The sequence below is a fragment of the Camelus ferus genome, chromosome 34, assembly GCF_009834535.1.
Source record: "Camelus ferus isolate YT-003-E chromosome 34, BCGSAC_Cfer_1.0, whole genome shotgun sequence".
Lineage (NCBI taxonomy): Eukaryota > Metazoa > Chordata > Mammalia > Artiodactyla > Camelidae > Camelus > Camelus ferus.
Window position 1 is genome coordinate 20,132,710 of NC_045729.1, and position 23,393 is coordinate 20,156,102.

At 55.2% G+C, this 23,393-nt stretch overlaps 1 protein-coding gene across 1 annotated transcript in view; it reads left to right on the forward strand.

Moving 5' to 3' along the window:
- The window catches only part of ERC1 (ELKS/RAB6-interacting/CAST family member 1), a 289,213-nt gene extending 269,337 nt beyond the window's left edge, over positions 1–19,876 (forward strand). The window contains 1 exon segment of the mRNA XM_032472831.1: positions 15,022–19,876. Coding sequence (XP_032328722.1) covers positions 15,022–15,159 — 138 coding nt within the window. The 3' untranslated portion in view covers positions 15,160–19,876.
- Positions 19,877–23,393: the final 3,517 nt, after the last annotated feature.

Sequence of the window (23,393 nt, forward strand, 5' to 3'; positions counted from 1 at the left end):
TATGCGTTGAGCTCCGATCTCGGCCCCCACGCCCTTCCCTTTCTTGCGTGTGGCTGTACTAAGTTACCGTCATGAACTATTTCAAGCATTCAGAAAAAGTGTGGGGATGAATGTAGCATCACCTTGGTACTCAGAATTAACGGGTATTGCTTTGTTCCGCTTCAGGTTTTTTAAATAGTAAATGTAGTTAAGTCCTCTCTGTGCCCAGTTCCATTTTTATGTTTTCACCTGCAGTGGCCACCACTGCCCTAAACCGGTGTGCAGCTCTACAGGCCTCGTTTTCACCTTCTGGCGTACATGTTTGTTTCCACAGACGAGGTGCAGTGTTGTTCAGTGTGATACAAAGTTGAAATAAACGGTATCAGACTACGCGGGCTGTCTTCCCGTTCATTACCAGTTTACTGAACCCGTGCCCCCGTTCACTTGGTATTGGAAGAAGAGACGTGGCTGTAATTTTTCAGATAAGTGTAAATCTTACACCATTTTAAGTGTGGCTCTGAAGCTCCAGAGGGGCTTTCTTTTAAAAAGCAGATGGAGGTGGTGTCAGAGTAGGATGCTGTGATGGCACAGAGCGGACTGCACTGAGGACAGCAGACCCAGACGTCGCTGTGCGTTCTAGGACAGCCCATGTTTGACCGCGGTCTGTCGTCTTCCAGAATCCCAGCTCATAACTGAAATTCCAGGCCCCGTTTCCCACACCACGCCTCCTGCAGAAGGCAGCTCCGTCTCCTTCCCGAGTCCCTTGCCAGCTGCTGGGCAGGGGACCTCGTCAGTCTCCACGACTGCGGCCCTGGCACCGGCTCACACAGAGCTGACAGCCGCTCGAGGAGCAGAGCCGCGGTTCCGAGGTCGCCTGCCTCAGAGCTGTGACAGTGGTGGGAAATTTCCCACTGACACTTTGCAGACACATGGCTTCTCCCTTCAGTAAATATGCAGGCAGTCTGAGATTTTAGATTTCTTAACTTAGTTATTTTCACAGAGCTCAAGGACTGGGTCCTGGTGAGTTCAGGGGGGCTAACACGTTTGCCGTAAACGTCATGTGCGTTTTTAGAAGGTTATACTGCGCACGTACTTCGTGTCAGTCCCTAGATGCCACGGGGTGGGGTGCTCCGGGTGTGTGCAGGTGCAGGTGCTGGGAAGACCACACCCCTGGGCTCAGCCTTCGTCGTCCCTCTGCTCGGGCGCGCAGCTGGGTTGCAGCCTCGCTTTGCTCTGCCCAGAGAGGCCATCCTCACGCCTGAGCGGCACCACGGGAGAGCAGGCAGATGTCACCGCATCCCCCTTCTTCTTGTATGAGGCACTGCTGAGTGGCCCAATTGGGCCTGGACGGCTCCTTCCAGCTCAGACCTGCTCCCCTGCAGCCCCAGGAGAGGATCACCTCCACGAAGCCCGTGTGCCCCTGCAGCTGCCTTCCAGTCCAAGGAGAGAGACGGCTGCCTGACTGTTCCAGGCCTAGTGTGCCGACCCAGCACTGCCACTGCCTCGGGGGGAGGAGAGTGAATAGCAGGTAACTTAAAACGTCTGTGCAGGGGCTCTTTAACCTCCCTCGGGGCTGTGCTTTGCCAACACCTGTCCTGCCCTGGCACAGTCGGCTGAACCCACGCAGTTCACTCCTAAGCCCTGTCTGGGGACCATGGGCAGCTGGCCTGGGGCTGATGGAGTGATGATGGAGAGAGGCCCCCGTATGGAGAGAGCCCCCCCGTGATGGAGAGGGCCGCCCGTGATGGAGAGCCCCCCCGTGATGGAGAGGGCCCCCCCGTGAAGGAGAGGGCTCCCCGTGAAGGAGAGGGCCCCCCCATGATGGAGAGCCCCCTGTGATGGAGAGTGCCCCCCGTGATGGAGAGATCCCCCCTGTGATGGAGAGCCCCCCCGTGATGGAGAGAGCCCCCCATGATGGAGAGGGCCCCCCGTGATGGAGAGAGCCCCCATGATGCAGAGGGCCCCCCGTGATGGAGAGGGCCCCCCGTGATGGAGAGCCCCCCCCCGTGATGGAGAGGGCCCCCCGTGATGGAGAGAGCCCCCCGCAGGAGCTGCCTCGGGTCAGATGGTCCCCCAACTCCCCCATCTTCTCTTGCTCATGCGGGCGCCCTGTCCCACCCCGCCACTTCTGAAGGTGGAGCCCCCCCCCCATTCTGGCCAGTACAGCGAGACCTGGTGCACCTTCTCCACGGGGAGCTGCGTGAAGCTCCCCACAAGTGCTTGCTTTGGTCCTTCTTTTCGGCTTTACTGGGGTGCAGTTGACCCCACACTGTCAGGTGTGTGACGTGGACAGTGTGACAGGGTCCCCAGCAGGTTAACTAGCACTGTCATCACCTCACAGTATTTACCTTTGTTAAAGTTCTGCACTCTTAGCAAATTTCAATTCTGCAAATCAGTGTAATCAACTGTAGTCGCAACTGGCTTGTTCTTTGAGTGGCTGCTGCATCAAATTCCTTTGGTGTTCTGGAACATTTTTCCATGAGACAGGAGTCCCCACTCCTTTGGCTCTTGAAACAGTGTGTAGGGCGCCAGTCAGACCAGTGTAAACCTGTTCTAGTCCCCGGTTCATCTTCTGTGGGCGTGTCTTCTGTCTCCTCCTCCACCCACTCCCTTCCCCAGCTCGCTCGGGGGAGGTGTAACTCCTGCATCAAGATACAGCCTTTCAAGAAAGAGAGTAACCCAGGAGGCTGAAGGTCACGTAGAAGAACTCCAGTGATCTCAGCTGGGGAGGAAGGCTTTAGCAGGAGAGCAGCCAGCATCTTAGAAGTGCCTAGACTGAGGTGGGTTCTTAGAAATTGAGACATTAGCGCATTCGTAACATCTGCAGGTACAAACGAGAATAATCAGAAGGCAAAAGCTCGTGCTGGTTTCTCTGCAGATATCTGTCCAAAACCAGACCTTACGTCCCTGTACGTGCCTGGGTCCAGCTCTTGCTGTGTCCAAGGAGGTTCCTTTGGAGTGACAGGTGCCAGCGGCCTGTGTCTTGGTCCTGGAGACCGTTGACCCCAATCCATTAGGGTCACTCGGCTGTCGGTTGTTGACCTTCACAAATCCTTGCCTGCCACTGACCTTCAAAAGCCGATGAGTGACAGTGAGTGATGTGGCCGCTCCTCGGAGGTCTGGTGGTTAGGAGCCAGACCAGGGTCCCTGGGAAGCCTCCTCTGAGGCAGGGGGCCTCCTCTCTTTCTCTGCGGAGCAGCTGTGCGTCTGCAGACAGTGGGGTTTGGGCCCCTGCCCACTCGCCGGTGGGGCTTGAAGGATGTCCCGTGACTTGTCCTGAAGCTCCCGCTCCGTCCACCTGAGCCGCGCCGGCCCCTCAGGCCTCGCTTTCCCGCCTGTGAGGGCCGGGAGCGGCCAGTGGCTCCGGCGGCTCCTTCCAGGCTGGCGGAAACGCCCGCCCCCAGGCCCCTCGTCTCCCGGGGGGCGGGGCTGGTGCGGAAGCCTGAACTGGGTGCCTTGTGTCAGCGCAGGGTCACCGCAGGGTTGTCGGCGCCATGACCGGGAGGCCGGGAGGCTCTTGATTTGTTTTTATTTTTGTTTTGTTTCTAACTTTTGAAAAACCTGCCTCCCCGAAGGCACACGGCTCGCACCTACACAGCACCTGTTCAGGGAGCGCCTCCCACGTGCCGGGCGCAAGGCGCCCTTGACGGTAACGGGGTGCCTCTGAGATCTTCCTGCCTCGAGAGGCCTGAGCACTGGGGGTCCCTCCTGCCTGGCCGCCTGTGGCGACAGGAGGAGAGCAGGACGTTCCTGTGTCTCCAGTGGATCTTGAGGAGGTCCCTGCGCGGGAGCGTGTAGTCAGCAGTGGAGCCTTGACTGCGGATCGTGTGTGTACGGAATTTTTTATTGTGCCATTTCATTCGCGGTCAGTCACGGAGGAGCAGTGACATCTCCTTACTTTCTGTCTAAGCGGCCACAGCCTCTCCTCGTGAGAACAAATCCAGGCGTTGCCGGCCAGGAGTCGGCTGCAAGGTCGGGAAGGGGGCAGGGGAAGCCCAGCAGGAACCTCACGGCCACTTCCCGTCAGCCTACGGAGTCGGGGCCAGGGTGGCCGTGGCTTTGGGCGCCAGCAGGGGGCAGCTGGGGTCCAGGGAGACCTTAGGAAGAGAACCGGAAATTCAGGCTGCAGGCTCAGCCCCGAAGCATCAGGGAAGAGGGCCCTTGGGAGCGCACCGTAACCCGTGGGAAGTGCCCGTGAGGCGGAGTCTTCAAAGGCCTCTTTGACGTTCCCTGTTGCTAAACGCTGGAGGGATTCTGCAAAGTGGAAAAGTGACCGATTCCTGTGGGAGAGTGAATGGGCGTGAAGCGCCTGCCATGGCCGCAGGCCCCCTGGCCACCGAAGTTTCGTGTTTTATTCATTGGTATCATGGCAGGATAGGCTGCAGTTTATTCCAGTTGTTCACAAATCCGCGCTCGGCTTCTGTCACGTCCTCACACCTCCGGTAAGTGGGGTTGGGCTGGAGCCCAGGCCGGGCCGGGCCTGAGGACCACTTCTGCTGGGCCGTCCCCCCGAAGGCTGCAGTCGACCCCTGCACGGCTCACACCTCGGGGCATAACTGTTAGAAACCTCAGGGGCAGATTCTCGTCTGCTTAAACCACACTGAGCATCTCTGTCAAACCTCCTGCTCACCACCAGACCATCCACAGAAACGAGTTAATCCGAGTCACCGCCAGCTACCGCTGAATCCGTTCAGTGACGTCCCTTGTCACCATGCCTTCTCTAAACCCATCCAGACGTCCTCCGCTTTCAACTCATCCTTGTGTCTGTCAGTAGAGAGTGGCTACTTTGAAGGAAGTAATTTGAAAATTTGAAATTTTCTCTCTCGAGGCCCACTTATTCCATGGACTTCTGCTAGCCCCCCTGCTGCCTTTCCGTGGCTGTGGAGAGATGCCGCGCTGGTTCTGACGTCCTGACCTGTGCCAAGCGGTCAGGCAGCCCTTCCTCAGCTGTGCTTCTGGTCCTCCGCCTGCCCAGCCACGCTCCTTAGCCTCCTGCATGCCGCCAGCTCTGCTCTCGGACGGTCGTCCCGCCGTGGAGAGCAGGAAAGGCGCCCGAGCCAGTCTTTCATGGCCGTGTTTGTGTCGGTGTGAGGTTGGGCTCCTCTTCTCCCCGAGCAGCGCGGAGGCTGGAGTCCGCACCCCGACCTCTGAGGCTCACCCTTACAGTATGTGGCTTTGAGCATCCAGATTGAGTTGCTGTTACACTGTGATTCTTGGCTCAAGTCCCTCTAGAAATCGTATTACTACCCCGAGTTCAGTGAGGGCTGGAATAGCTACTAAGAACAGAATACATTACAATAACATTCAGCAGACAAAGCCGGAGAATTCCTGCCGGAGGCCACCTTCGTACCCGATACTTGTCCCGTAGCCCGTCTTTTGGGAACTGTCAGCAGCTTGGGTGTTGTGGTGCGAGGCTGACGTGCCCTGCCCCGAGGTCTGCGTCATCACACTGTCTTGATTTGGAGATGCTTCAGATTTATCTTAAAAAGCTCTTTGGGAAGTTATCAGTGCTTCCCCCAGGATTAGCATGTGTTCCTTTAGTTCGTTCTCCAGTTGTTTTTCGATTGTCTTCTCTGTGCAGGCTGTTTTGCTAGGCAGCCTTGGTATGTGAAAAGAATTCACTGAGGAGTTGGCCGAAGAGTGGGGAATTAAACGTATAGCCAACTCTGAAACACGAGACAGAAGTCATACTTTGGGAGTATTCACTTCTGCAAAGGGAAGTGTCCGCGGACGAAAGGGGAGGGTGGTCTCAGCCAGGAGGGACGGTGAGATGGGAAGAGATCGTCCACAGCCCAGGACCAGAGAGCCACATCAAAGTGGAGGCAAAGTTGGGGTGTGGCTCGGATGTGCCAGGACACGAAGCTGGGAGGTGGGATGGGGCAGGATGGCGGCCGCCCTGCCGAAGAGTCTGGGCTCCATTTTTAGGTAGGAAATTGTCTGAGACGTGGGAAGGGGCGGAGCGAACCTGATCCAACCTGTTTTGGAAGGATGGTGCCCACAAACCAGGGCTGAAGTGCTTGGAAGCTACTGCAGGAAACAGATGCGGAGACGTGAGCACTTGTATCCGGGTTGCGACCAGGTCAGCGAGGAAAGGACTCAGCCAAGAGAAGCAACCCAGAAAGGGTGCTACCAGGAGTTTCACAGAAGAAGAAGTGGCCAATAAATGTATCTTTAAATGCTTTGCCTGTGTTTTTGGCTTCACTACAAATGAAGAGAGCCATGAGGAACTGCAGATGAGCTGTCGTCTTGGCGGGGGGGGGGGGGCAGGGAGGGTGGGGCCCCAGGGGGCCGGGAGGCGGGGGAATGAATGGTCACCCTTACTTGTTGCCTGGGGGCTGAAAGTTAGTACAACTACTCTCGGCAGTTTGTTTACACATCAGAAGCTTTAAAAAAGTGTATACCCTTTGACCCAGGGATTTTTAAAAAACGAGTCAGGGCGGCGTGGAAGAACAGGAGTGCTGCAGGCCCTGCAGAGGTGCGTGTCTCCTGCCTGCGTCGCCCTAGTGAGGGCCCGCCCGGCTCGAGGGTCCTGGGCCGTCCCGGCGCGCCTGAGGGCGGCAGCCCCCCGCGCGCAGGACGCAGCCCTCGCGGCCCTGCTGCTGCAGGTTCTGTTGCCCCTGCTTCTCTCAGCAGAGTCTCTTCTGCTGTGTTTTCTGACCGGAGGCGCGACCCTGTGCGTCTGTTACTCCAGGAGCCCCTCCCCCCAGGGCACGTCAGTTCAGCTAAGGCTGAGTATGAGGAGGCCCGAGGCGCTTGAGGACGGCTCTGTGTTAGACGTTTTCTACGTGGAGGAAACGAAGATTCCGAGTTACAAGCCTCAGTGCTTACGCTACAGGAGGAGTCTGCAGGACTCATGGGAACAAGTCTGTCTTGCATTTTAGTGGAAATGAACTTCCTCGGACATGTTTGTAGGGTTCTTGTTGTTTGCCTTGGGATGCAAAGCCTTCAGTATGTGCACGGAAAGCTGCACCTTTGTAGAGGGGGTTTGTGTAGACCTGTGTGCTCCCTGCACTTACAGTGTTTGTGAGAAAGTGAACAAGGAAACAGTGCCTGTCCGTGCAGAGCTCGCCACGTGGAACCGGCCGGCCGAGGTGAGGAGGCGGGCAATCCGGGCAGATGGCTCAGTCTCACCTCCGCCGAGCTTGGGTTTGTACCTTTAACAAGGAAGGGAAGCGGGAGAGAAGGATTTGATTCATTGCAGTGAGGGTGTAATAAGATTTTCATCAAATCCCAAATATTACATATTAGTACTTTTGGGGAAATTCTTTTCTGGTGTGAAGTCTAAAGGGGCCTTTCACTGGAGAGGAGGTGAGAGATGGACAGGCTGGTGGGAGAAGGGACGCAGGGGAAGGAGACAGGAGTTATCTTGTGTGAGGTCTGGCAAACCAAGTGTCGGAAGCTGGGTACACCCTTCCCAGTTCGTCCATGGGACCCGTCACATACTGAAACCGTACAGAAAACTCCTTTTTCTCGTGTGATATGCTAATGAAATATTTTAAACTAATGAGGTACTAATCCTTCCGGAGATTTGTTTTCACACCTGTGCTGTGAAACACACCTGTCTTCAGTTTTTCCTCCCTAACCCATCCAGAGTTCTCATGGCACATTCCCAAACGCCCTCCTCAGGACTTCAGGATGACGGAAGCTTTGCATTTCAAAGTCAGAACAAAAACCCTCATTTAAAAAGTAATTCCAGTCTCACAAGGAAGGTGGATCTTTGAGTTTCTTTTCGAGACAGGAAATTTTAGCACATCGTGGATCAGGAGCCAGTGCAATCTCTCCCTGCTCCCCAAGCCCACACCCACTGCCACTTTCAGGTAAAATGCAAACCACGCGTGACCCCTGGAGACGGAGAAAGGCTGCCAGACCGAGAGCAACTCCCGCTGATGAAGGAACACTTCCTTCTCTGAACGCTTTGATTCTTCTGATCCTCTCGATTTTAAACACCTTTCCAGGGGCAAACGATTCATTAGACGCCGGAAAAAGCACAGCCTTCTGGTCGCCCTCTGATTCCCCCCCCCCCAACCCCGGGTCACTTCTAGCTCTGCTCCCTCCCCCCGTGACCCGTCACTCCTCCCGCTCCTGTCACAGCCCGGACGTTTGTAGGTGATCATCGCACTCCGTGTCTCAGTCTCAGCCAGCTCAGGTCCACTGCTGCGTAACGATCGTGCCTCGGAAAGTGACCCTTCCAGCTTCGCAGTCTCGCCTGCCGTTTTTCTTTTAACTTGTTCCAGCTTGTCCCCGCTTCTCTGGTAACGAGGTGCCGCATTCGGCGCGGTGCCCAGTGTGGCTTCACTGGGGTGGGGGTGGGGGTGCCTGAGGGTCCAGGCCGAGCCTGGCCCGCCCCAGGGAAGAGCTGGTGTTGCTTCTGTCGAGACCCAGGCGTTCCCGCCTCCCTGCCCTCCCGGGCCCAGCCCGGTGCGCCTCCGCCTCTGCGCCTTGGCAGCCCACCCCGCCCGCCGTTCAGAGCGCCCCTCTTCTCTGTGCCCCGCGCTCTTCACGGAGCGCCCCCCACCCCCGGCCTGAACTGCTGGCGGCGTCGCGTCACCCCTCCCGGGGCGCGTGCTCTGCGGCGCTTTGCGCGGAGGGCCCGGTCGCTGCGCTCTCACAGTGATTCCCACATCACACAGTTCACCTGCGGGGAAGGAAAACTCAGCGGGCTTCAGGCGCGCCCAGGCCTGTGCGTCCGCCCCCGCGGCCGGCCTTCAGCCGTCTGCGTCCCTCCCGGCAGCTGGTCGTCCCTCCCGGCTACCTGGTCGCGCCCTGTCCCGCGCGGCCACGTCTGCCTCTGACTCGGGAGCTGCCTCGTCCGCGCTGCTGCTCAGGGCGGCGGCGTGCAGTGCGCTGTGACGGGCTGCGGTCGCTCGGCGGCTCTTCTCTCTGTCTTTCTAACGGAGGAGCTGGGGCTGCAACCTGGGGCCTCGCGCGCGCGCGCGGAGCGCTGCCCCGCCCCCGAGCTGCGCCCGCCCCTCGCGAGCGTAGTGTTTCACGCCGCGTTGTGGTTTGCGTCAGAACTTCGTTCCTCTTCATTGGCCGTTCAATCAGTACTTCTTAAAAAATATATTATTTATTGTTGTATTGTCTAATGATTTCATTTTGGTGGAGGGGCAGGTAATCGGGTTTATTTATATTTGGAGGAGGTGCTGGGGCTGGAACCCAGGGCCTCCTGCGTGCTAGGCACGCGCTGTACCACTTGCGCTATGCCCTCCCCCCTGCACGTTCTGAACGAGTGTTTTATACATCTGTCTGTTTCTTCTCTTTGTCTTAAAATATAACAATTACACGTTTAAAAAGCACAGGCGGCTGTGAATATTTGTATTATATTGAATATTTTATTCATTTTTTTCTTACTGTAAAGCTGATGTTGCTTATGGCATTAAATCAAACAGTATATAGAATGAAACAGAAAGCCCTTCCGCGCACTCAGTAGTTTGGGGCTTCTTTTTCCGTACATTTTCCACATACAGGTCCAAAGACCTCGCTCGCCGCTTGTTTGACACTGAGGCTGCTACTCAGTCTCTGCTCTTACTATGAATCTCCTTGGGAAGCACACTTGTGCCCACATTCTTGAATTTCTTACTGCTATTTCTATAGAATACACTCTTAAAAGTGGAATTATTGGGGATAAGAGCAAATAAAATTAAATTTGGTTGAAGAGCCCAAATTGCCCACCAATCTGCATTCCCATCAGTGAGAGTCTGCGGCTTTCCGTATAATCGTTTGATAATTTTTTGAGATATAATCGACAGATAACATACTCCTTTCAGGTGTACAACAGAGTGACTCCGTGTTTGTTTATATTGCAAAGAGATGACCACAGTAAGTGTGCTTAACGCCCATCACCACACAGTTACAAGGTTTTTTTTACCCTGTGGTGAGAATTTTTAAGATCTGCTCTCTTAGGGACTTTCAGAGGCACAGCACAGTAGTAGTGGTAACTGTAGTCGCCGTGCTGCACATCGCATGCCCAGGGCTTATTAATCTTACAACCGGGGGTTCATGCCTTCTGACCCCCATCACCCACGCTGCCCACACCGCACCCCTGGCAACTAGCAGTCTGTTCTTTGTATTTACCATTTCAGTTTGTTCTCTTGTCTGGGGTTTCTTAGATGTAAGTGAGACCCCCCCAGCACTTGTCTTCCTCTGACTTACTCCACGTAGCACAGCGCCCTTAAGTCCCGTCTGTGATGTTGCAGGTGGCTGCATGCCCTTCCGCGTGGCTGAGCGGTGCCTGCTGTGTGCGCCCGCACCGTCTGCATCCTTTCATCCCCTGCTGGACACTTCACGTGGCTGCCTCTGCGTCTTGCTTTTATAAATAATGCTGCAGTGAACATGGGGCTTGCGTGTGTCTTTTCGAGCTAATGTTTTTATTTTCTTCAGCTAAACACCCAGCAGTGGGACTAGCAGAATCACATGAACCTAGTTTTAATCTTTTGAGGAACTTCTGTGCTGTTTTCCATAGTGGCTGCATCAGTGTACGTTCGCGCCAACAGTGCACAAGGGCTCCCTTTTCTCCACACCTGCACCAGCGCTTGTCTCCTGTCGTTTTTTTTTTTTTTTAACATTTTTTATTGACTTATAATCATTTTACAATGTTGTGTTAAATTCCAGTGTAGAGCACAATTTTTCAGTTATACATGAACACACAGATATTCATTGTCACATTTTTTTCTCTGTGAGCTACCACAGGATCTTGTATATATTTCCCTGTGCTACACAGTATAATCTTGTTTATCTGTTTGTCCCCTGTCGTTCTGATGACAGCAGCCTGACGGGTGTGAGTGGCGTCTCACTGGTTTTCATTTGCATTTTCCTGGTGATCACTGACGCTGGGCGTCTTCTCGTCGCCCAGCGTCTGTTGTCCGTCTCTGTGTCTTCTCCGGGGAAAGTGTCTGTTCAGATCCTATGCCCGTTTTTTACTTAGATTGTTTGCTTTTTTACTGTTGAGTTGTATGAGTTCTTTGTATGTTTTTGATGTTAACCTTTTATCAGATGTATGATTTGCAAGTATTCCCTCCCACGTGGTGGGTTGCGTTTCCGTGTCCTTGATGATTGCCTTTGCTGTGCAGAAGCTTTAGTTTGATGTCGTCCCCCTTCTTCATTTTGGCTCTTGTTGCCTTTGCTTTTAGCATCCACTCCAAAAAATCATCACCAAGACTGAAATCAAAGAACTTGCTACCTATGTTTTCTTCTAGGGGCTTTATGGTTTCAGGTCTCACATTCCAGTCTTTAATGCATGCTGGGTTAATTTGTATGTGTGGTGTAAGGCTCTGGCCACAGTTGCATAGAAGTTTCGTTCTCTTACGTGTGACTGTCCAGTTTTTGTAACGTCACTTATTGAAGAGATTGTCCTTTCTCTGTTATATATTCTTGACTCCTTTGTCGTGAATTAATCAATCACGTGTGTGAGGATTTATTTATAGGCTCTCTTTTGTGTTCACTGATCTGTGTGTCTGTTTTTATTCCAATACCAAACTGCTTTGAATACTGTAGCTTAGTAATACAATTTGAAATTAGGAATTGTAATGCCTCCTGCTTTGTTCTTTCTCAAGAGTGCCTTGGCTGTTCAGGATCTTTTGTGGCTTCGTACAAATTTTAAGACTTTCTATTTCTGTGGAAAACACTATTGAAACTTTGATAGAGACTGCATTGATCTGTAGATTGCTTTGGGTAGTCTAGATATCTTAACAACATCAATTCTTCCAGTCCATGGACACACGGTGTCTGCCGCTTCTTTCGTCAGTGTCTTGTAGTCTTCGGTGTAGAAGTCTGTCACCTCCTTGACTAAATTTATTCCTAGGTATTTTGTTCTTTTTGGCGCAGTTGTAAATGGGATTGTTTTCTTAATCTCTCTTTTGAGTTCCTTATTAATGTATAATAACACAGCAGACCTTTTGTTTATTTATTTTGTATCCTACAGCTTTATTGAATTTGTTTACTGGTTCTACAAGTTCTGTTTTGCTTTGGTGGTGTCTTTAGGGTTTTCTGTATATAATATCATGTCATCTGCAAATACTGACAGTTTTACATCTTCTGTTTCTATCTGGCTGCCCTTTATTTCCTTTTCTTGTCTGATTGCTCTGGCCAGGACTTCCAGTTCCATGTTAAATAAAAATGGTCAGAGTGGGCATCCTTGTCTTGTTCTTGATCTTAGAGGAAGTGCTTTCAGCTTTTCGCCATTGAGTGTGATGTTAGCTGAGGATTTGTCATGTCTGGCCTTTATTATGCTGAGGTGTGTTCTCTCTGCCCACTTTGTTGAGAGTTTCCATCACAAATAGATGCCAGATTTTGTCAAATAGCTTTTCCCGCATCTACTGAGATCGTATGGTTTTTATCCTTTGTTTTGTTAGTGAGGTGTGTCACACTGATTGACTTGCAGACGTTGAACCGCCCTTGCATCCCTGGGATCAATCCCACTTGATTACGGTGTGTGAGCCTGGGAATGTATTGTCAAGTTCATTTTGCTAGCATTTTGTTGAGAGTTTGTGCGTCTACGTTCCTCAGGGACACTGGGCTGCTATTTTCTTTTCTTCTGGTGCCCTTGCCTAGTTTCGGTATCAGGGTAATTCTGTCCTCGTAGAATGAGTTTGGAAGTGTTCCTTCCTCTTCTGTTTTTTGGAAGAGTTTGAGAAAGATTGGTGTTAATTCTTGTTTAAATATTTCGTGGAACTCATTGGTGAAGCCATCTGGTCCTCAGCTTTTCCTTGTTGGGAGGGTTTGGATTCCTGATTCAGTTTCCTTACTAGTAATTGGTGTGTTCAGATCTTCTCTTTCTTCGTGATGCAGCCTGGCTAGGAATTCATCCATTGCTTCTAGGTTGTCCAATTTGTTGGCATGTAATTGTTCATAGTAGTCTCACGATCCTTTGTATTTCTGTGGTATCAGTTGTAATGTCTCCTCTTTCATTTCTGATTTTATTTATCTGCGTTCTCTTTTCTCTTGGTAAGTCCAGCTAAAGGTTTGCCTGTTTTGTTTATTGTTTAAAAAAACAGCTCTTAATGTCGTTGATGTTTTGTATTGTCTTTTTAGACTGTTTCATTTCTTTCTTGCTTCTACTTTGGGCTCCATTTGCTCTTCTTTCCCTGGTTCCTTGAGGCGTGAAGTTAGGTTGTGTAGTTGAGGTCTTTTCTGTTTCTCATTGCAGGCATTAATTTCTATGAACGTCCCTCTTAGAGCTGCTTTAGCTGCATCCCATGAGTTTGGTATGTTGTGTTTCCATTTTCATTTGTCTCCAGGTACTTTTTTAATTTCTCTTTTGATTTCTTTTTTGACCAACTGGCTTTTATTTGCTTGTTACTTCATTTTTACATATCTGTGAATTTTCTGGTTTTCCTCTTGTAGTTTGTTTCTGGTGTCACACCCCTGTGGGGAGAAAAGGTGCCCTGATGTGGTTTCAGTCTTCTTAAAATTATTATGACTTGTTTTGTGCCAAACATGTGATCCGTTCTGGAGAATGTTTCATGTGTGCTTTGGGAAGAATGTGTATTCACAGTATGATTTTTACATTTAGATCTTTAGCCAGTTTTACACTTACGTTTACGTGTAGCACGGGTAGGAGTCCAGCCACAGCTGAGCCCAGTTTACCTAACACAGTTCGTTGACTTCAAATGCCTCTTGCTCTTATTCTAAACCCCACTGCTTTGACTTTATCAGTACAATACTCTGCTAATCAGTGTGCTTTTATACTGTGTTTTCTAATCTGGTGGAGAGAGTCTCACATCATTTAGCTGCCTTTGAAATACTTCCTTGGCTCTTTCTGTATATTTACACTTCAGGATAAATTTTAGAATCAATTACCAGGTTTCAAACAGAGCCTTTGAGATTTGGTTTGGAAATGGACTTACAGTATACTTTTAGGTGAAAACAAAATCAGTTTATAAATAATCTGTATAATATCATTGCCATTTTGTTTCTAAAATTACATGTATGTATAAGAAATCAAAATCTCAAAGAATATGTGACAAAATACATAGCAGTGGTTGTCTCCTAACGCTCGTAGTACAGGTGAGTTTTTGGTGCTTTTCTAAATTGTCTACGATGCATGTGTAATACTTTTTAAATCAGAAAAATATAACACCTGGAAAAAATGTTATTACACTATATGGTATTCGTTGGTAGTTTAATGATTATCTATTTAACAGAAGCCAAATTAGAATAAAAAATATTTTACGGAAATAAATATGTGACCTGTGACGTGTAGGTTTCTGGCTCAGGATATAAACCAAAGTTGTCCGGAATATTCCTGGGAAAGAGGAAAGACAAGAAACTCGAGCAGTACCACCTCGTAACCTCCCCACTTACTTTGCATGGTTGAAGAGACTTGAGAGTCGCAGCCGTCTCAGCCAGCAACACTGCTGGGTTACAGTCTGTGCGGCTTTGTTCACGGGCACCTGTTCACAGGCCCTGACCTCCCTGACTTCCCTGTTTCAGAGACTCATATTCACAGGGTACAGCCAGGGCTTGAGGTGCCCCCAGCCTCCATGTCATCTAAACCTGGCCCACACATGTGTTGGTCTCTCATCAACACAGTAGAAAGAAGATGGCTAGACCTCTTCCCAGCTCTCCAATGTATTTGAAAAAGCAGCGTGCTGCTTCTTGGCCCAGCGCCTAGATTCTATCAACAGTAAAATTGAAATTTGTTTCTTTTTGCATTTAAATCTGCATGAGCTTTCTGGGTAATCTTACCTGTTTAATAAAACCAGCGGTCATGATAATTATAACATCTAACCCCCACCAAGCATTTTCTGTGGACCAGGCATTGTGACTACACTGCACATGGATATCTTACTGAATCATTAAACCAACCCTATAAATAAGCATTCTCACCCCTTGAGACAGAGGCTCACTTGTATCTATGGGTCTGGCTTGACTTTCCCCAGGCCCCACGTGTCAGTGGTATCCGCAGCGTGTGCTTCACGCAGCACAGTGCCCTCCACGTCCGTCCACGTCAGCACGAATGCCGTTTCTTTATTGGTGAGCGGTAATTCTTAAGCCAGCGCACAGAGGGCTGTTTCACTGTATCTGAACCCATCTCTCCTCCAGCTTCAGGACGAGCTGGAGAAGGGCGAGCGGGACAACGCGGAGCTGCAGGAGTTCGCCAACGCCGTCCTGCAGCAGATCGCAGACCACTGCCCCGACATCCTGGAGCAGGTGGTCAACGCGCTGGAAGAGTCGTCCTGACCCCCTTTGTGGGGGTGGCCGTTCCCGCAGTCCCATCGAGCAACGCCGGGAGCCAGGAACGGAGGCACAGAGGCTGCTGGGCACCAGACACGCACCGCAGATCTGTCCCGCCTCGCTAGGCCCTCCAGTCCGTCTCCGCCTTTCTCCTCCCGCCGCCGCGTCTGCACTCGTTCCCCCGACGTCCAGGCTGGTGAGTGGCCGGGTCTCCGTGGAATCTGGCGGCTCTGCCTTCGTGGAGGGACTGGAGGGGGAGCCCGCTTCCCTCTGTCCTTGACCAAGGACTCGATCTGGATCCACTCAGACGGAGAGGGTGCTTCCCCAGGGACCAGGGGGCTGAGTGTTCTAATCGCACGACAGGTGCTTTCTCCTAAAAGGGTGAAAAAAAAAAATCTCCAAAAGAGTATTAAAACAGAGAGCAGGGAGAATAGGGAAGAGAGACAGAGAGAAAAGTGACTTCCGTTCTCTCCTGTCTGCTCTCCACGTGTGCCGTGCCTGCGGGGCGTGCGGGCGGGCGGGGTGGCCTGGGGCCGCCGAGCCCAAGCCTGTGTTTCCCCCCACCCCCTCCCCACCTCCCTGGCCCTCCCGCTTCTCCTCACCTGGCTTACAGGAGGCGGGGCAGTCCCTCTCCATGAAGACCTTTGAGTGGGTTTGTCAGATCCTGTCTCTCGTGGAAGAGAAGCGGGCACGGTCATCCCCGCCCGCAGCTCGCTTCTCAGAAGATTCCCTGGGGTCAGGCTGGTTTCTCCCGAACGTCTCCCTCGTCTCCCTCGTCAGCACCGCAGAACCAGAGCCTCAGGCTCTGCCGGAAGCTGCTTCTAGTCCAGATGACTGTTTCTCACCCCGCACGCTTTCCTTCCTCCATTCTTTCATGTGGCTCATACTTACAAAGTGCCTACTGTGTGCAGGTCACCGTCGGGCACCCATCCGTGCAGAAAGCCTCTCAGTGGTGAGGGAGGGGTGTCAGGGACTCGGTGAGACACACCTGGTGGAGTCAGCAGGAAAAGGCACGCCCCTCCCCTCCCCCACCTTCATAGGCGGTGTCTTTTCCAGAAGAACCTTCCACAGATCAGCATTTCTCATTATAGTGGAATTTATGGGCTTGGGGGCAGGCGGCTGAGTCACTTACTGCCTCCAGCATCCCATCTGGTGACTCAGGATCTGGGGGCTGTGTTACCCTGAACAGTGTGCTGTTCACAGCGCCACGGTCGTGGGCAGTGTTTTCTTTGCACAGCTGTGCGCACCTCGTGGAACGCAGGCCAGCTCCGTGTTGCAAAGCAGAAAATTGACCCCAAAGTTGCAAATCCGGCTGAAGGTGTTGGCATTTTCCCCACGCACGGCGGTGGCCTTCAGAAGTCACCAGGCACCAAGAAGTAGACCGCTTACCCCACATCTAGCCCTTTGACCACCCCTGCGGCCAGGCCCCCAGCAGACACTCGCCCTCTGGTGAGAGTTGCTGGCCTAAATGCTTCCGTCTTGCGTGGTCTCCTTTCTGCTTCCCTGGTTGCCCCGAGAGTCTGTGCTGCCCGTCGGTCACCACAGCCGTCAGGCCCAGCTTCCCACCGGCAGCCCGTGACTGTCCCGCTAACTTATGTGGTCAGGTCTTCAGCCGCCCTGCTTCCCTGTGTGCAACGGCCTCTCCCTGCAAGAAGCTGTCGAGTGCTCCTCGAAGGGTCCGGTGGACTCAGCTTGTAAATTCGGACTGAGATGCCTCCTCTTAGGCAGGCTGGCTGGGGGGGGGGGGCGTGCAGCAGCGGGGAGGCAGGAGGCGGTGGCCGTTCGTGGTCAGATACCTCCATTCCACATATTTGCTGCGCTGGCCCACATATCAGGTAGGAGGCCCTTGCTGCCAGGGCTGGAGTCATGGAGTCCCCTGCGCCACCCTTGCAGGACCACAGCGGAACAGAGATGGCGGCCTGGCCCCGCCGGGCGACCTGTGGCCGCAGGCAGGTCCCTGGTCCCGCTGACACCCCCCTACCGTCAGATCCGATCCTGATCCCGCCACCTGCCCACTGGGCCGGGGCTCCCCTCGCCTCCTTCCTGCTCCGTTTCATCTCAGCCCTTCCTGATGCCCCCTCCAGAGCCGGTCAGGGTTCCTCCGGACACAGCGCCTCTGAGAAGGCCAGTCTGGGCGCCTACTTCTGTCTGGTCCCCGACCTCGGCGGAGCTTCCGCAGTGCTTCCTCGCGCCCCTCCTGGCATCTCAGTGGTTCTGGGGCCCGTGTGGTCCCGGGTGAACGAGGCTCTGGCTGAAGTTTGCATGAACAGTGACCCGCCTGCATGCTCCGGGGCAGAGTTGACAGTGTTTCTGGCACTTGAGGGCTTTGACCAGTTTGGAACATTCACGGGGCCGACATTGCTAAGCGCACGGCTCCCCTCACACAAGGTTTGCCGCCCGCGACCTCTTCATGGTTTCACACAGCCTCGGGGCTGCTACGGAAGACGTGCAATCTTGACTCACTGCAGGCTGCCTGCCATGTCCCCAGAAGCGTCCACCCCGTTGGCCGGTCCCACTGCCCCTCAGCACCAGGAGCTCTGCGCCCCAAATCAGTCATCATAATGGGAGCGAGAGGACTCCCACCTGGGCCTCCCAACTAAGAAAAGCAACACGACCTTCTCGGGGGGTCATACCCCCCTATCCCGGGTCCCCGCTGAGTTCTTCATGACGTCTCTGGGTTGAGATTCACGAGGGCTCCGATGCCATTTGAAGTGGGAAAGGTGGGCTGTGGCAGACTGAGAGTCCGAATGGGCGTCCCCAGGGCCGCCCAGCTCTGACCTGGACCTCGTGCCTGGCATCTGAGGACGACCCGCGTGCTGCTCTCCTCCTTACGCGTGGGCTTAGAAATGCCAGGAAGGCAGGTGGGACCCACCACCCTCCGGCGTCGCTAGTGGCAACAGAGCTGGCGCCTTGTGTTGGTGGAAGTCTGCTTGGTTTTCCAGGAGCAGCTCATCAGCTCAGCCCCTCCACCGAGTGAGGGCAGAGGGAGTCGCTACCCAGTTCCGGGCAACTGTTGACAGCATTGGCCTTTGCATTTGATCTGGAGCCCCACTGCTTGACCCAGGGTCTAGAGGGGAGCACAGATGGAGGGGACATCACCCCGTCGAAGCCCCTCCTGGGGCACTGCCTGAGTCCCCGGACCCCGCGTCAGCAACAGTGGGCCTGTTCCCTGCGGCCTCCCCGCCCGCGAGGTTCAGAGCCGGAGAGGAGCAGGGCCCGGGGGCCGCCCATCACTGCCAGCCTGGGCTTTTCGGGCAGCGACTCGGACCAGACGAGGGTTTTAAGAGGAATCTGGCACTCCCCCCCACCGTGTGGACTAAGGGAATATTTGGGCAAGAAAAAAACGTACAGGGAAATCCTTCTGAACAAAATGGCTGTCTTAACTCTTTTTAAGCAAAAACTTTCCCAACTTTTTAGTGTCAAAACTGTAACCAAGCGTCTCCTGGTTTTTTCCAACGTGTTTGGCGAGTCTGTGACCCTCTTGTGGGTGTTTCTCCTCCTGGCTCTCGGGGGAGGGGCGGTTTAGGGAGCGGGTTTCTGACCCCTCGCACCTCCTCCCGTTTCTCTGCCTGTCGGTGTTGCCGTGTGGTTCCGAGAATCGGGGCAGTTACACTGTGTCTGTTGTTGAGATTATTAAGATATTAAAAAGTAGTTGTAGAGCTGAAAAATTAAAGAGCTGTGTTTTAAAAAAATGCAAGCCAACATCATGTTAATAAAGGAATTCAAGCTGCGGGGCAGCCAGACTCCTCCCCTCCTCCCTCGTTGGCTGGGCTGGCGGCCGGGCCAGCCGCTGGAGGCCACGGGGCCGCAGTCAGGCTGGTGGACTGCCTGGTGAAGGAGGTGGCCGCTGAGTAAGAGGAGGAGGAACCTGGGGCCCCGAGTCCCAACTGTGCCAGAGTTTGCCCGTACGTCCTCAGGATCTCTGCTAGAGGTTCCCAAATTTGTGAGCCCAGAGCCCCCCTCACCCCACATTGGTCTCAGCTCAGTGTGCCTGATACCGCACGGCCAGCCTGGGCTTGGCGCCGGAGCCCCACGCTGGCAGCAGCCCTGGACGGCCGCAGCCCCTCCTCCTGCCCACATGGTGCTATACCATCCGGTGACCCGTCCACGCTGGACCGAGCCCTGGCCGGCCTAGAGCCTGCAATCCAGGTGAGGGAGTCCTCCTCGGGTCCCCGTTCCTTCTGGCTTCAGCCCCTACATTCTTTCGCTGTTTGCTTTTTAGAGCCTGGGTCTCCTGGGCTGTCTGGGCCCCGGCACGCCCGCGTCAGGAAGGGAAGTGACCCCGCCGAAGCCAGGCCCACTGGGGCCAGAGCAGCCCCTCCTGACCACAGCAGTGTTGTAGTCACCCGGGCAGCAGACCCCGCGGGCAGCCCCACCCTCGCCGCCCGCCTGCCCGGCGGCGCGGCCTCGGGGCTCCTGGGACTCCCGCGTCAGGAGGGAGAGCCGCGCTACAGGGGGGAGCGCCGGGCCTGACTCCTTGTAGCTTGAGTTCCTTCTGGTGACAGCAGCGGCCGTGTCGGTGGTGTCTGTGCCGCCGAGGCACCGCCGCCTCCTGCCATGTGCGCGTGCGGGCCCGAGTCGCGTCACAGACGGGCCCTGACGTCACAGAGCAATTGTGTTAGTCGACTTGGCCTTGATAATTATTGTAAACACTTTGTTCATCTTTTTCTTTTTTATTCACAAACTAAATCCATCAGGAAATTATAAAGTTATTTAAAAATTGTGTGCCGTGTTTTTCTTTGAGCCTCATCCAGTCTGATAATCCAGGTGAGCTGTGCCAGCCTCCCTGGTGGGCATCCGGGAAGCAAGGATGCCCGGGTGAGGGGACCTGACGCGCCTGGTGGGTGGCCTCGCAGAGGGTGTGCCCGCGGGCTCCCACGTGGACTTGGGGTTGACAGCCCCCAGCCCCGAGGCCTGAGGCAGGGTCTCAGCTCTAACTGTGCTCCAGAGCTTAGAGCAGGCGCCCTCGGGGCACGGCCTGATGGGTTTGTTCAGGGTGGGGTCGGAGCTTTGCTGGGTGTTTGCAGACGACATGGCTCTGGGGGGCGTGAGCTGCATCAGCCAGCAGAAGGGAGTGCCGGGAGCACGAGGCTGAGAGTCTGCTCGGGAAACGTCCAGCTTGGGCGTTTGTCTTGGGCCCGATGCTCAGGAAGAAATTCTCCTGGGGGCTTTTTAATGAGAATTGGTTTTCTGCTTCATTTCTGTCTCCCCCAAGAAGGGGTGGCCTGCCTGCCATGGTCCCTCCCTCTGCTGCGTGGGGACCCCACCCTCCCCATAGGCTCTGCCCGCACCGGGTTCTGCCCCGGTTCGCTCCCTCCAGCCTGGGAGATGGCGCCGCGCAGGGGGCCAAAGACTGGTGCTGCTCGTTGCCCCTTCGTGAAGCAGGGACGGTGACCCTGGCAGGACGTGTGTTTCACTGCACGGTGTGAAGTCGCAGGCACAAGCAGCGGTGTCCACAGCCAGCCGTCCGTGGCGCTGGGCAGACGCTCCCAGGGTTTTCCATCCTTCTTGTTTCACCGTCTGTTGTCACCCCGGGGGCTGCCTCACTCAGTCGCTGACAGATGGACTCAGAGACCACACGGTTCAGGGAGACTACGTGAGGTAGAGAACTCCATCCAGTAAGGTGGCTTTTTCTCTGGGTTGGGAGAAGATGACTGTTATTTGGAGCATCGCGGGCTGGCCCAAAGACGGGTTAAGTGCTGGACTGGACCCTGGGGTGAGGGCGTGTCCTGAGGGAGCTGACGTGGGACCCACAGGCTTCCCCAGACGTCCGGGGTGGGGGCCCTGGAGGCGTAGCCCGGAGCCCAGGCCACACCCCACCCTCAGCCTTCTCTAGGTCGTGACTGGTAACGAGGACAACAGGTGATTATGCCTCTCCTTTAAGGGTATAAGGCGTAAAGGTGCTTTCTTCACTTCTGCAGCTTGCTGCGGCTTTTTTAGGTTTATTTATTTATTTTAATGGAGGCGCTGGGGATTGAACCCAGGATCCTCGTGCATGCTAGGCAGGCACTCTACCACTGAGCTACACCCTCCCCCTGCAGTTTGCTTTGAAACCGCCCGCACGTGCGCTGGGGAGGCGGCGAGGAGCTGACGTGGACGCGGGAGACTGACCGGGCATGGGGTACGCGCCTCACCCTGTTCCGTCTGCTGCGTGTGTTTGAAATTTCCCACGTCCAGTGCTCACGCCTGCAACTGCGCTTCCAGGGAGCACACGCGGACTGTCCCCCGGGGTCCGGGTGCCAGCTCAGGGCTCAGCACGCCGCATGTTCCGTCCCGCTGCACACTCGTGCCGTCCTGAGGTAAGTCCTGTTGTCCCCACTTCACAGATGAGCCCACAGCAGCTGGCAGCCTTCCCACGGCCGAGTCCTGTCAGCGGCCGAGCTGGAGTTTCAGCCCCGCTCTGCCTCCCAGCCTTGCGGCCGCTTCTCCGGGGACAGGGGAGACGCCCCACAGGCGCCGTGGGGGCAGAGGAGGCGCCGTGCTCTTCCCGGGCCTCCACGTTTGACCCTGAGAGACAAACTGGCCAGCAGGGGTGTCCGAGGTGGGGGGCAGAGGGTGGCCTCAGTGAGGGCACGGAGGCGGGAAGGATACGTGTTGGGACGCAAGCAGTCCGTGTCCATCAGGCCAGGCCGCTCAGCTCCCGAGCCCGGCAGGGGCAGGGGTGTGGGGCTGGGGACGAAGGGCCCGCGATGCCCAGGAGCGCAACCCACACGGACCTGCGGCCCAGCCGCGGCCTGTGGTGGATTCCACACCCCGGGTGGCTTCTGCTGGGTCTTTCAGACTCCAGTCTCCTCTTACTATGACTTTACTCCTAAGGAAGCTGCCGCGACCTCCACCTAGAGCTGTGGGCGGGCAGGGCGGCTCCTGGGGCAGCTCCAGCGCGCAGGGCGGCTGGAGGCCTCCTGTCCAGCTCCTCTCTGATGGGCATCATGGTGTGGACGGATTCCAGGATGAGCCTCCAGCTGTTAGGAGTCACCTGACTCTTTAGGGGAAAAGAAAACTCAAGCCACCACGCGGCTCTCCTGTCAGCAGGGCTGTCGCAGGACGTTCTGTGGGGCCTAGTGGACTGCCTCTCCGGACTGCCCGGCCCCTCCCCACGGTATTCTCTGTGGGGCCTGCAGTGGGGACAGGCAGGGAACCAGGGCAAAGTAGGGCTTGGCCCGTGGGAACCTTGACCTTGGACGGGAAGGCGAGTGGTCCCGGAGCTGGCAGACGGGCCCGTCCTGTCTGCCACGTGTCGGGTGCGTGGCCTTGGAGAACGCACTTGGCTTCTCTGGTCTTCAGTGTCCTCATTTTTAAAGTAGAAATAAGAATGCCCACTGCCACAGATGGGAAGACAAGGCCTGAAATGGGAGGCCTTCCCCGGGGATGCCAACCTCTTCACCTCCCCCTGCACACTCTCCCTGGGGGCCTGGCCGTAGCCTGGACACAGCGCCTCCCACGGGGAGTCAGGTGGCAGCCGTCATGGTGCGTCTGCATCACAGGGAAGCCCCAGACGCCAGAGCGCCTGCCCGTCAGCCCGGCCGCGCTGCCCTCCTGCAGGAACAGGCTCTTGAATGTGGGCTTTGTCCGCCCGCCCCCCACCCCCTGCCTGTTAGTCACTGTGACATGAGCCCCGGGAGACGAGCCCGCCGCCAGATTCCTTAGCCGGGATGTCATGTCCTGGGGTCCAGCCACAGCCCTCCAGCGTGGGCTGGAATCTGCAGGGGGCAGGGTCCCCATCCAGCCCACAAGAGGGAGCACACGCAGACTCCCTCCACCGCCTGCGGCTGGAAGGCCCCCGCGGACGGGCTGCGCCTGCCCTCCTCGGGTCCCCACGGGCAGCGGTGCGTCCTCGTGCCCCGCGGGACTCGCCCCGTGCCTGGAGCTGCTGTGTTCTCTCCGCTCCCCGCGAGCTCTGACTCCGCCCAGTTTGGCCTGGCTGCCGTCGCCGGCGTGGACGAGCACGGACGCCGTTTAGGAAGTGACCTCCCCTGCGGGCCAGACTGGGTCGCCTGCTGTCACGTTCATTTCCAGGCCAGGGCGAGGTGCAGCCCGGCCTCACTGCAGCTCCAGGCGCAGGGCTGGGAGGGGGCCGCCGGGGCCTGACCCTGGAGCCTGGGAGCCTGGCCACGGTCTCCCTGTGGCCGTACCGTCTGCTCCCCCAGGATCGGGTCCTTGGCTGTCTTCGGACTTTCCTCCAGTGGCTCCCAGGAAGGGTGACGAGGCTTCCTCCTTACTTCTCCAACCTCGGTGGGGCC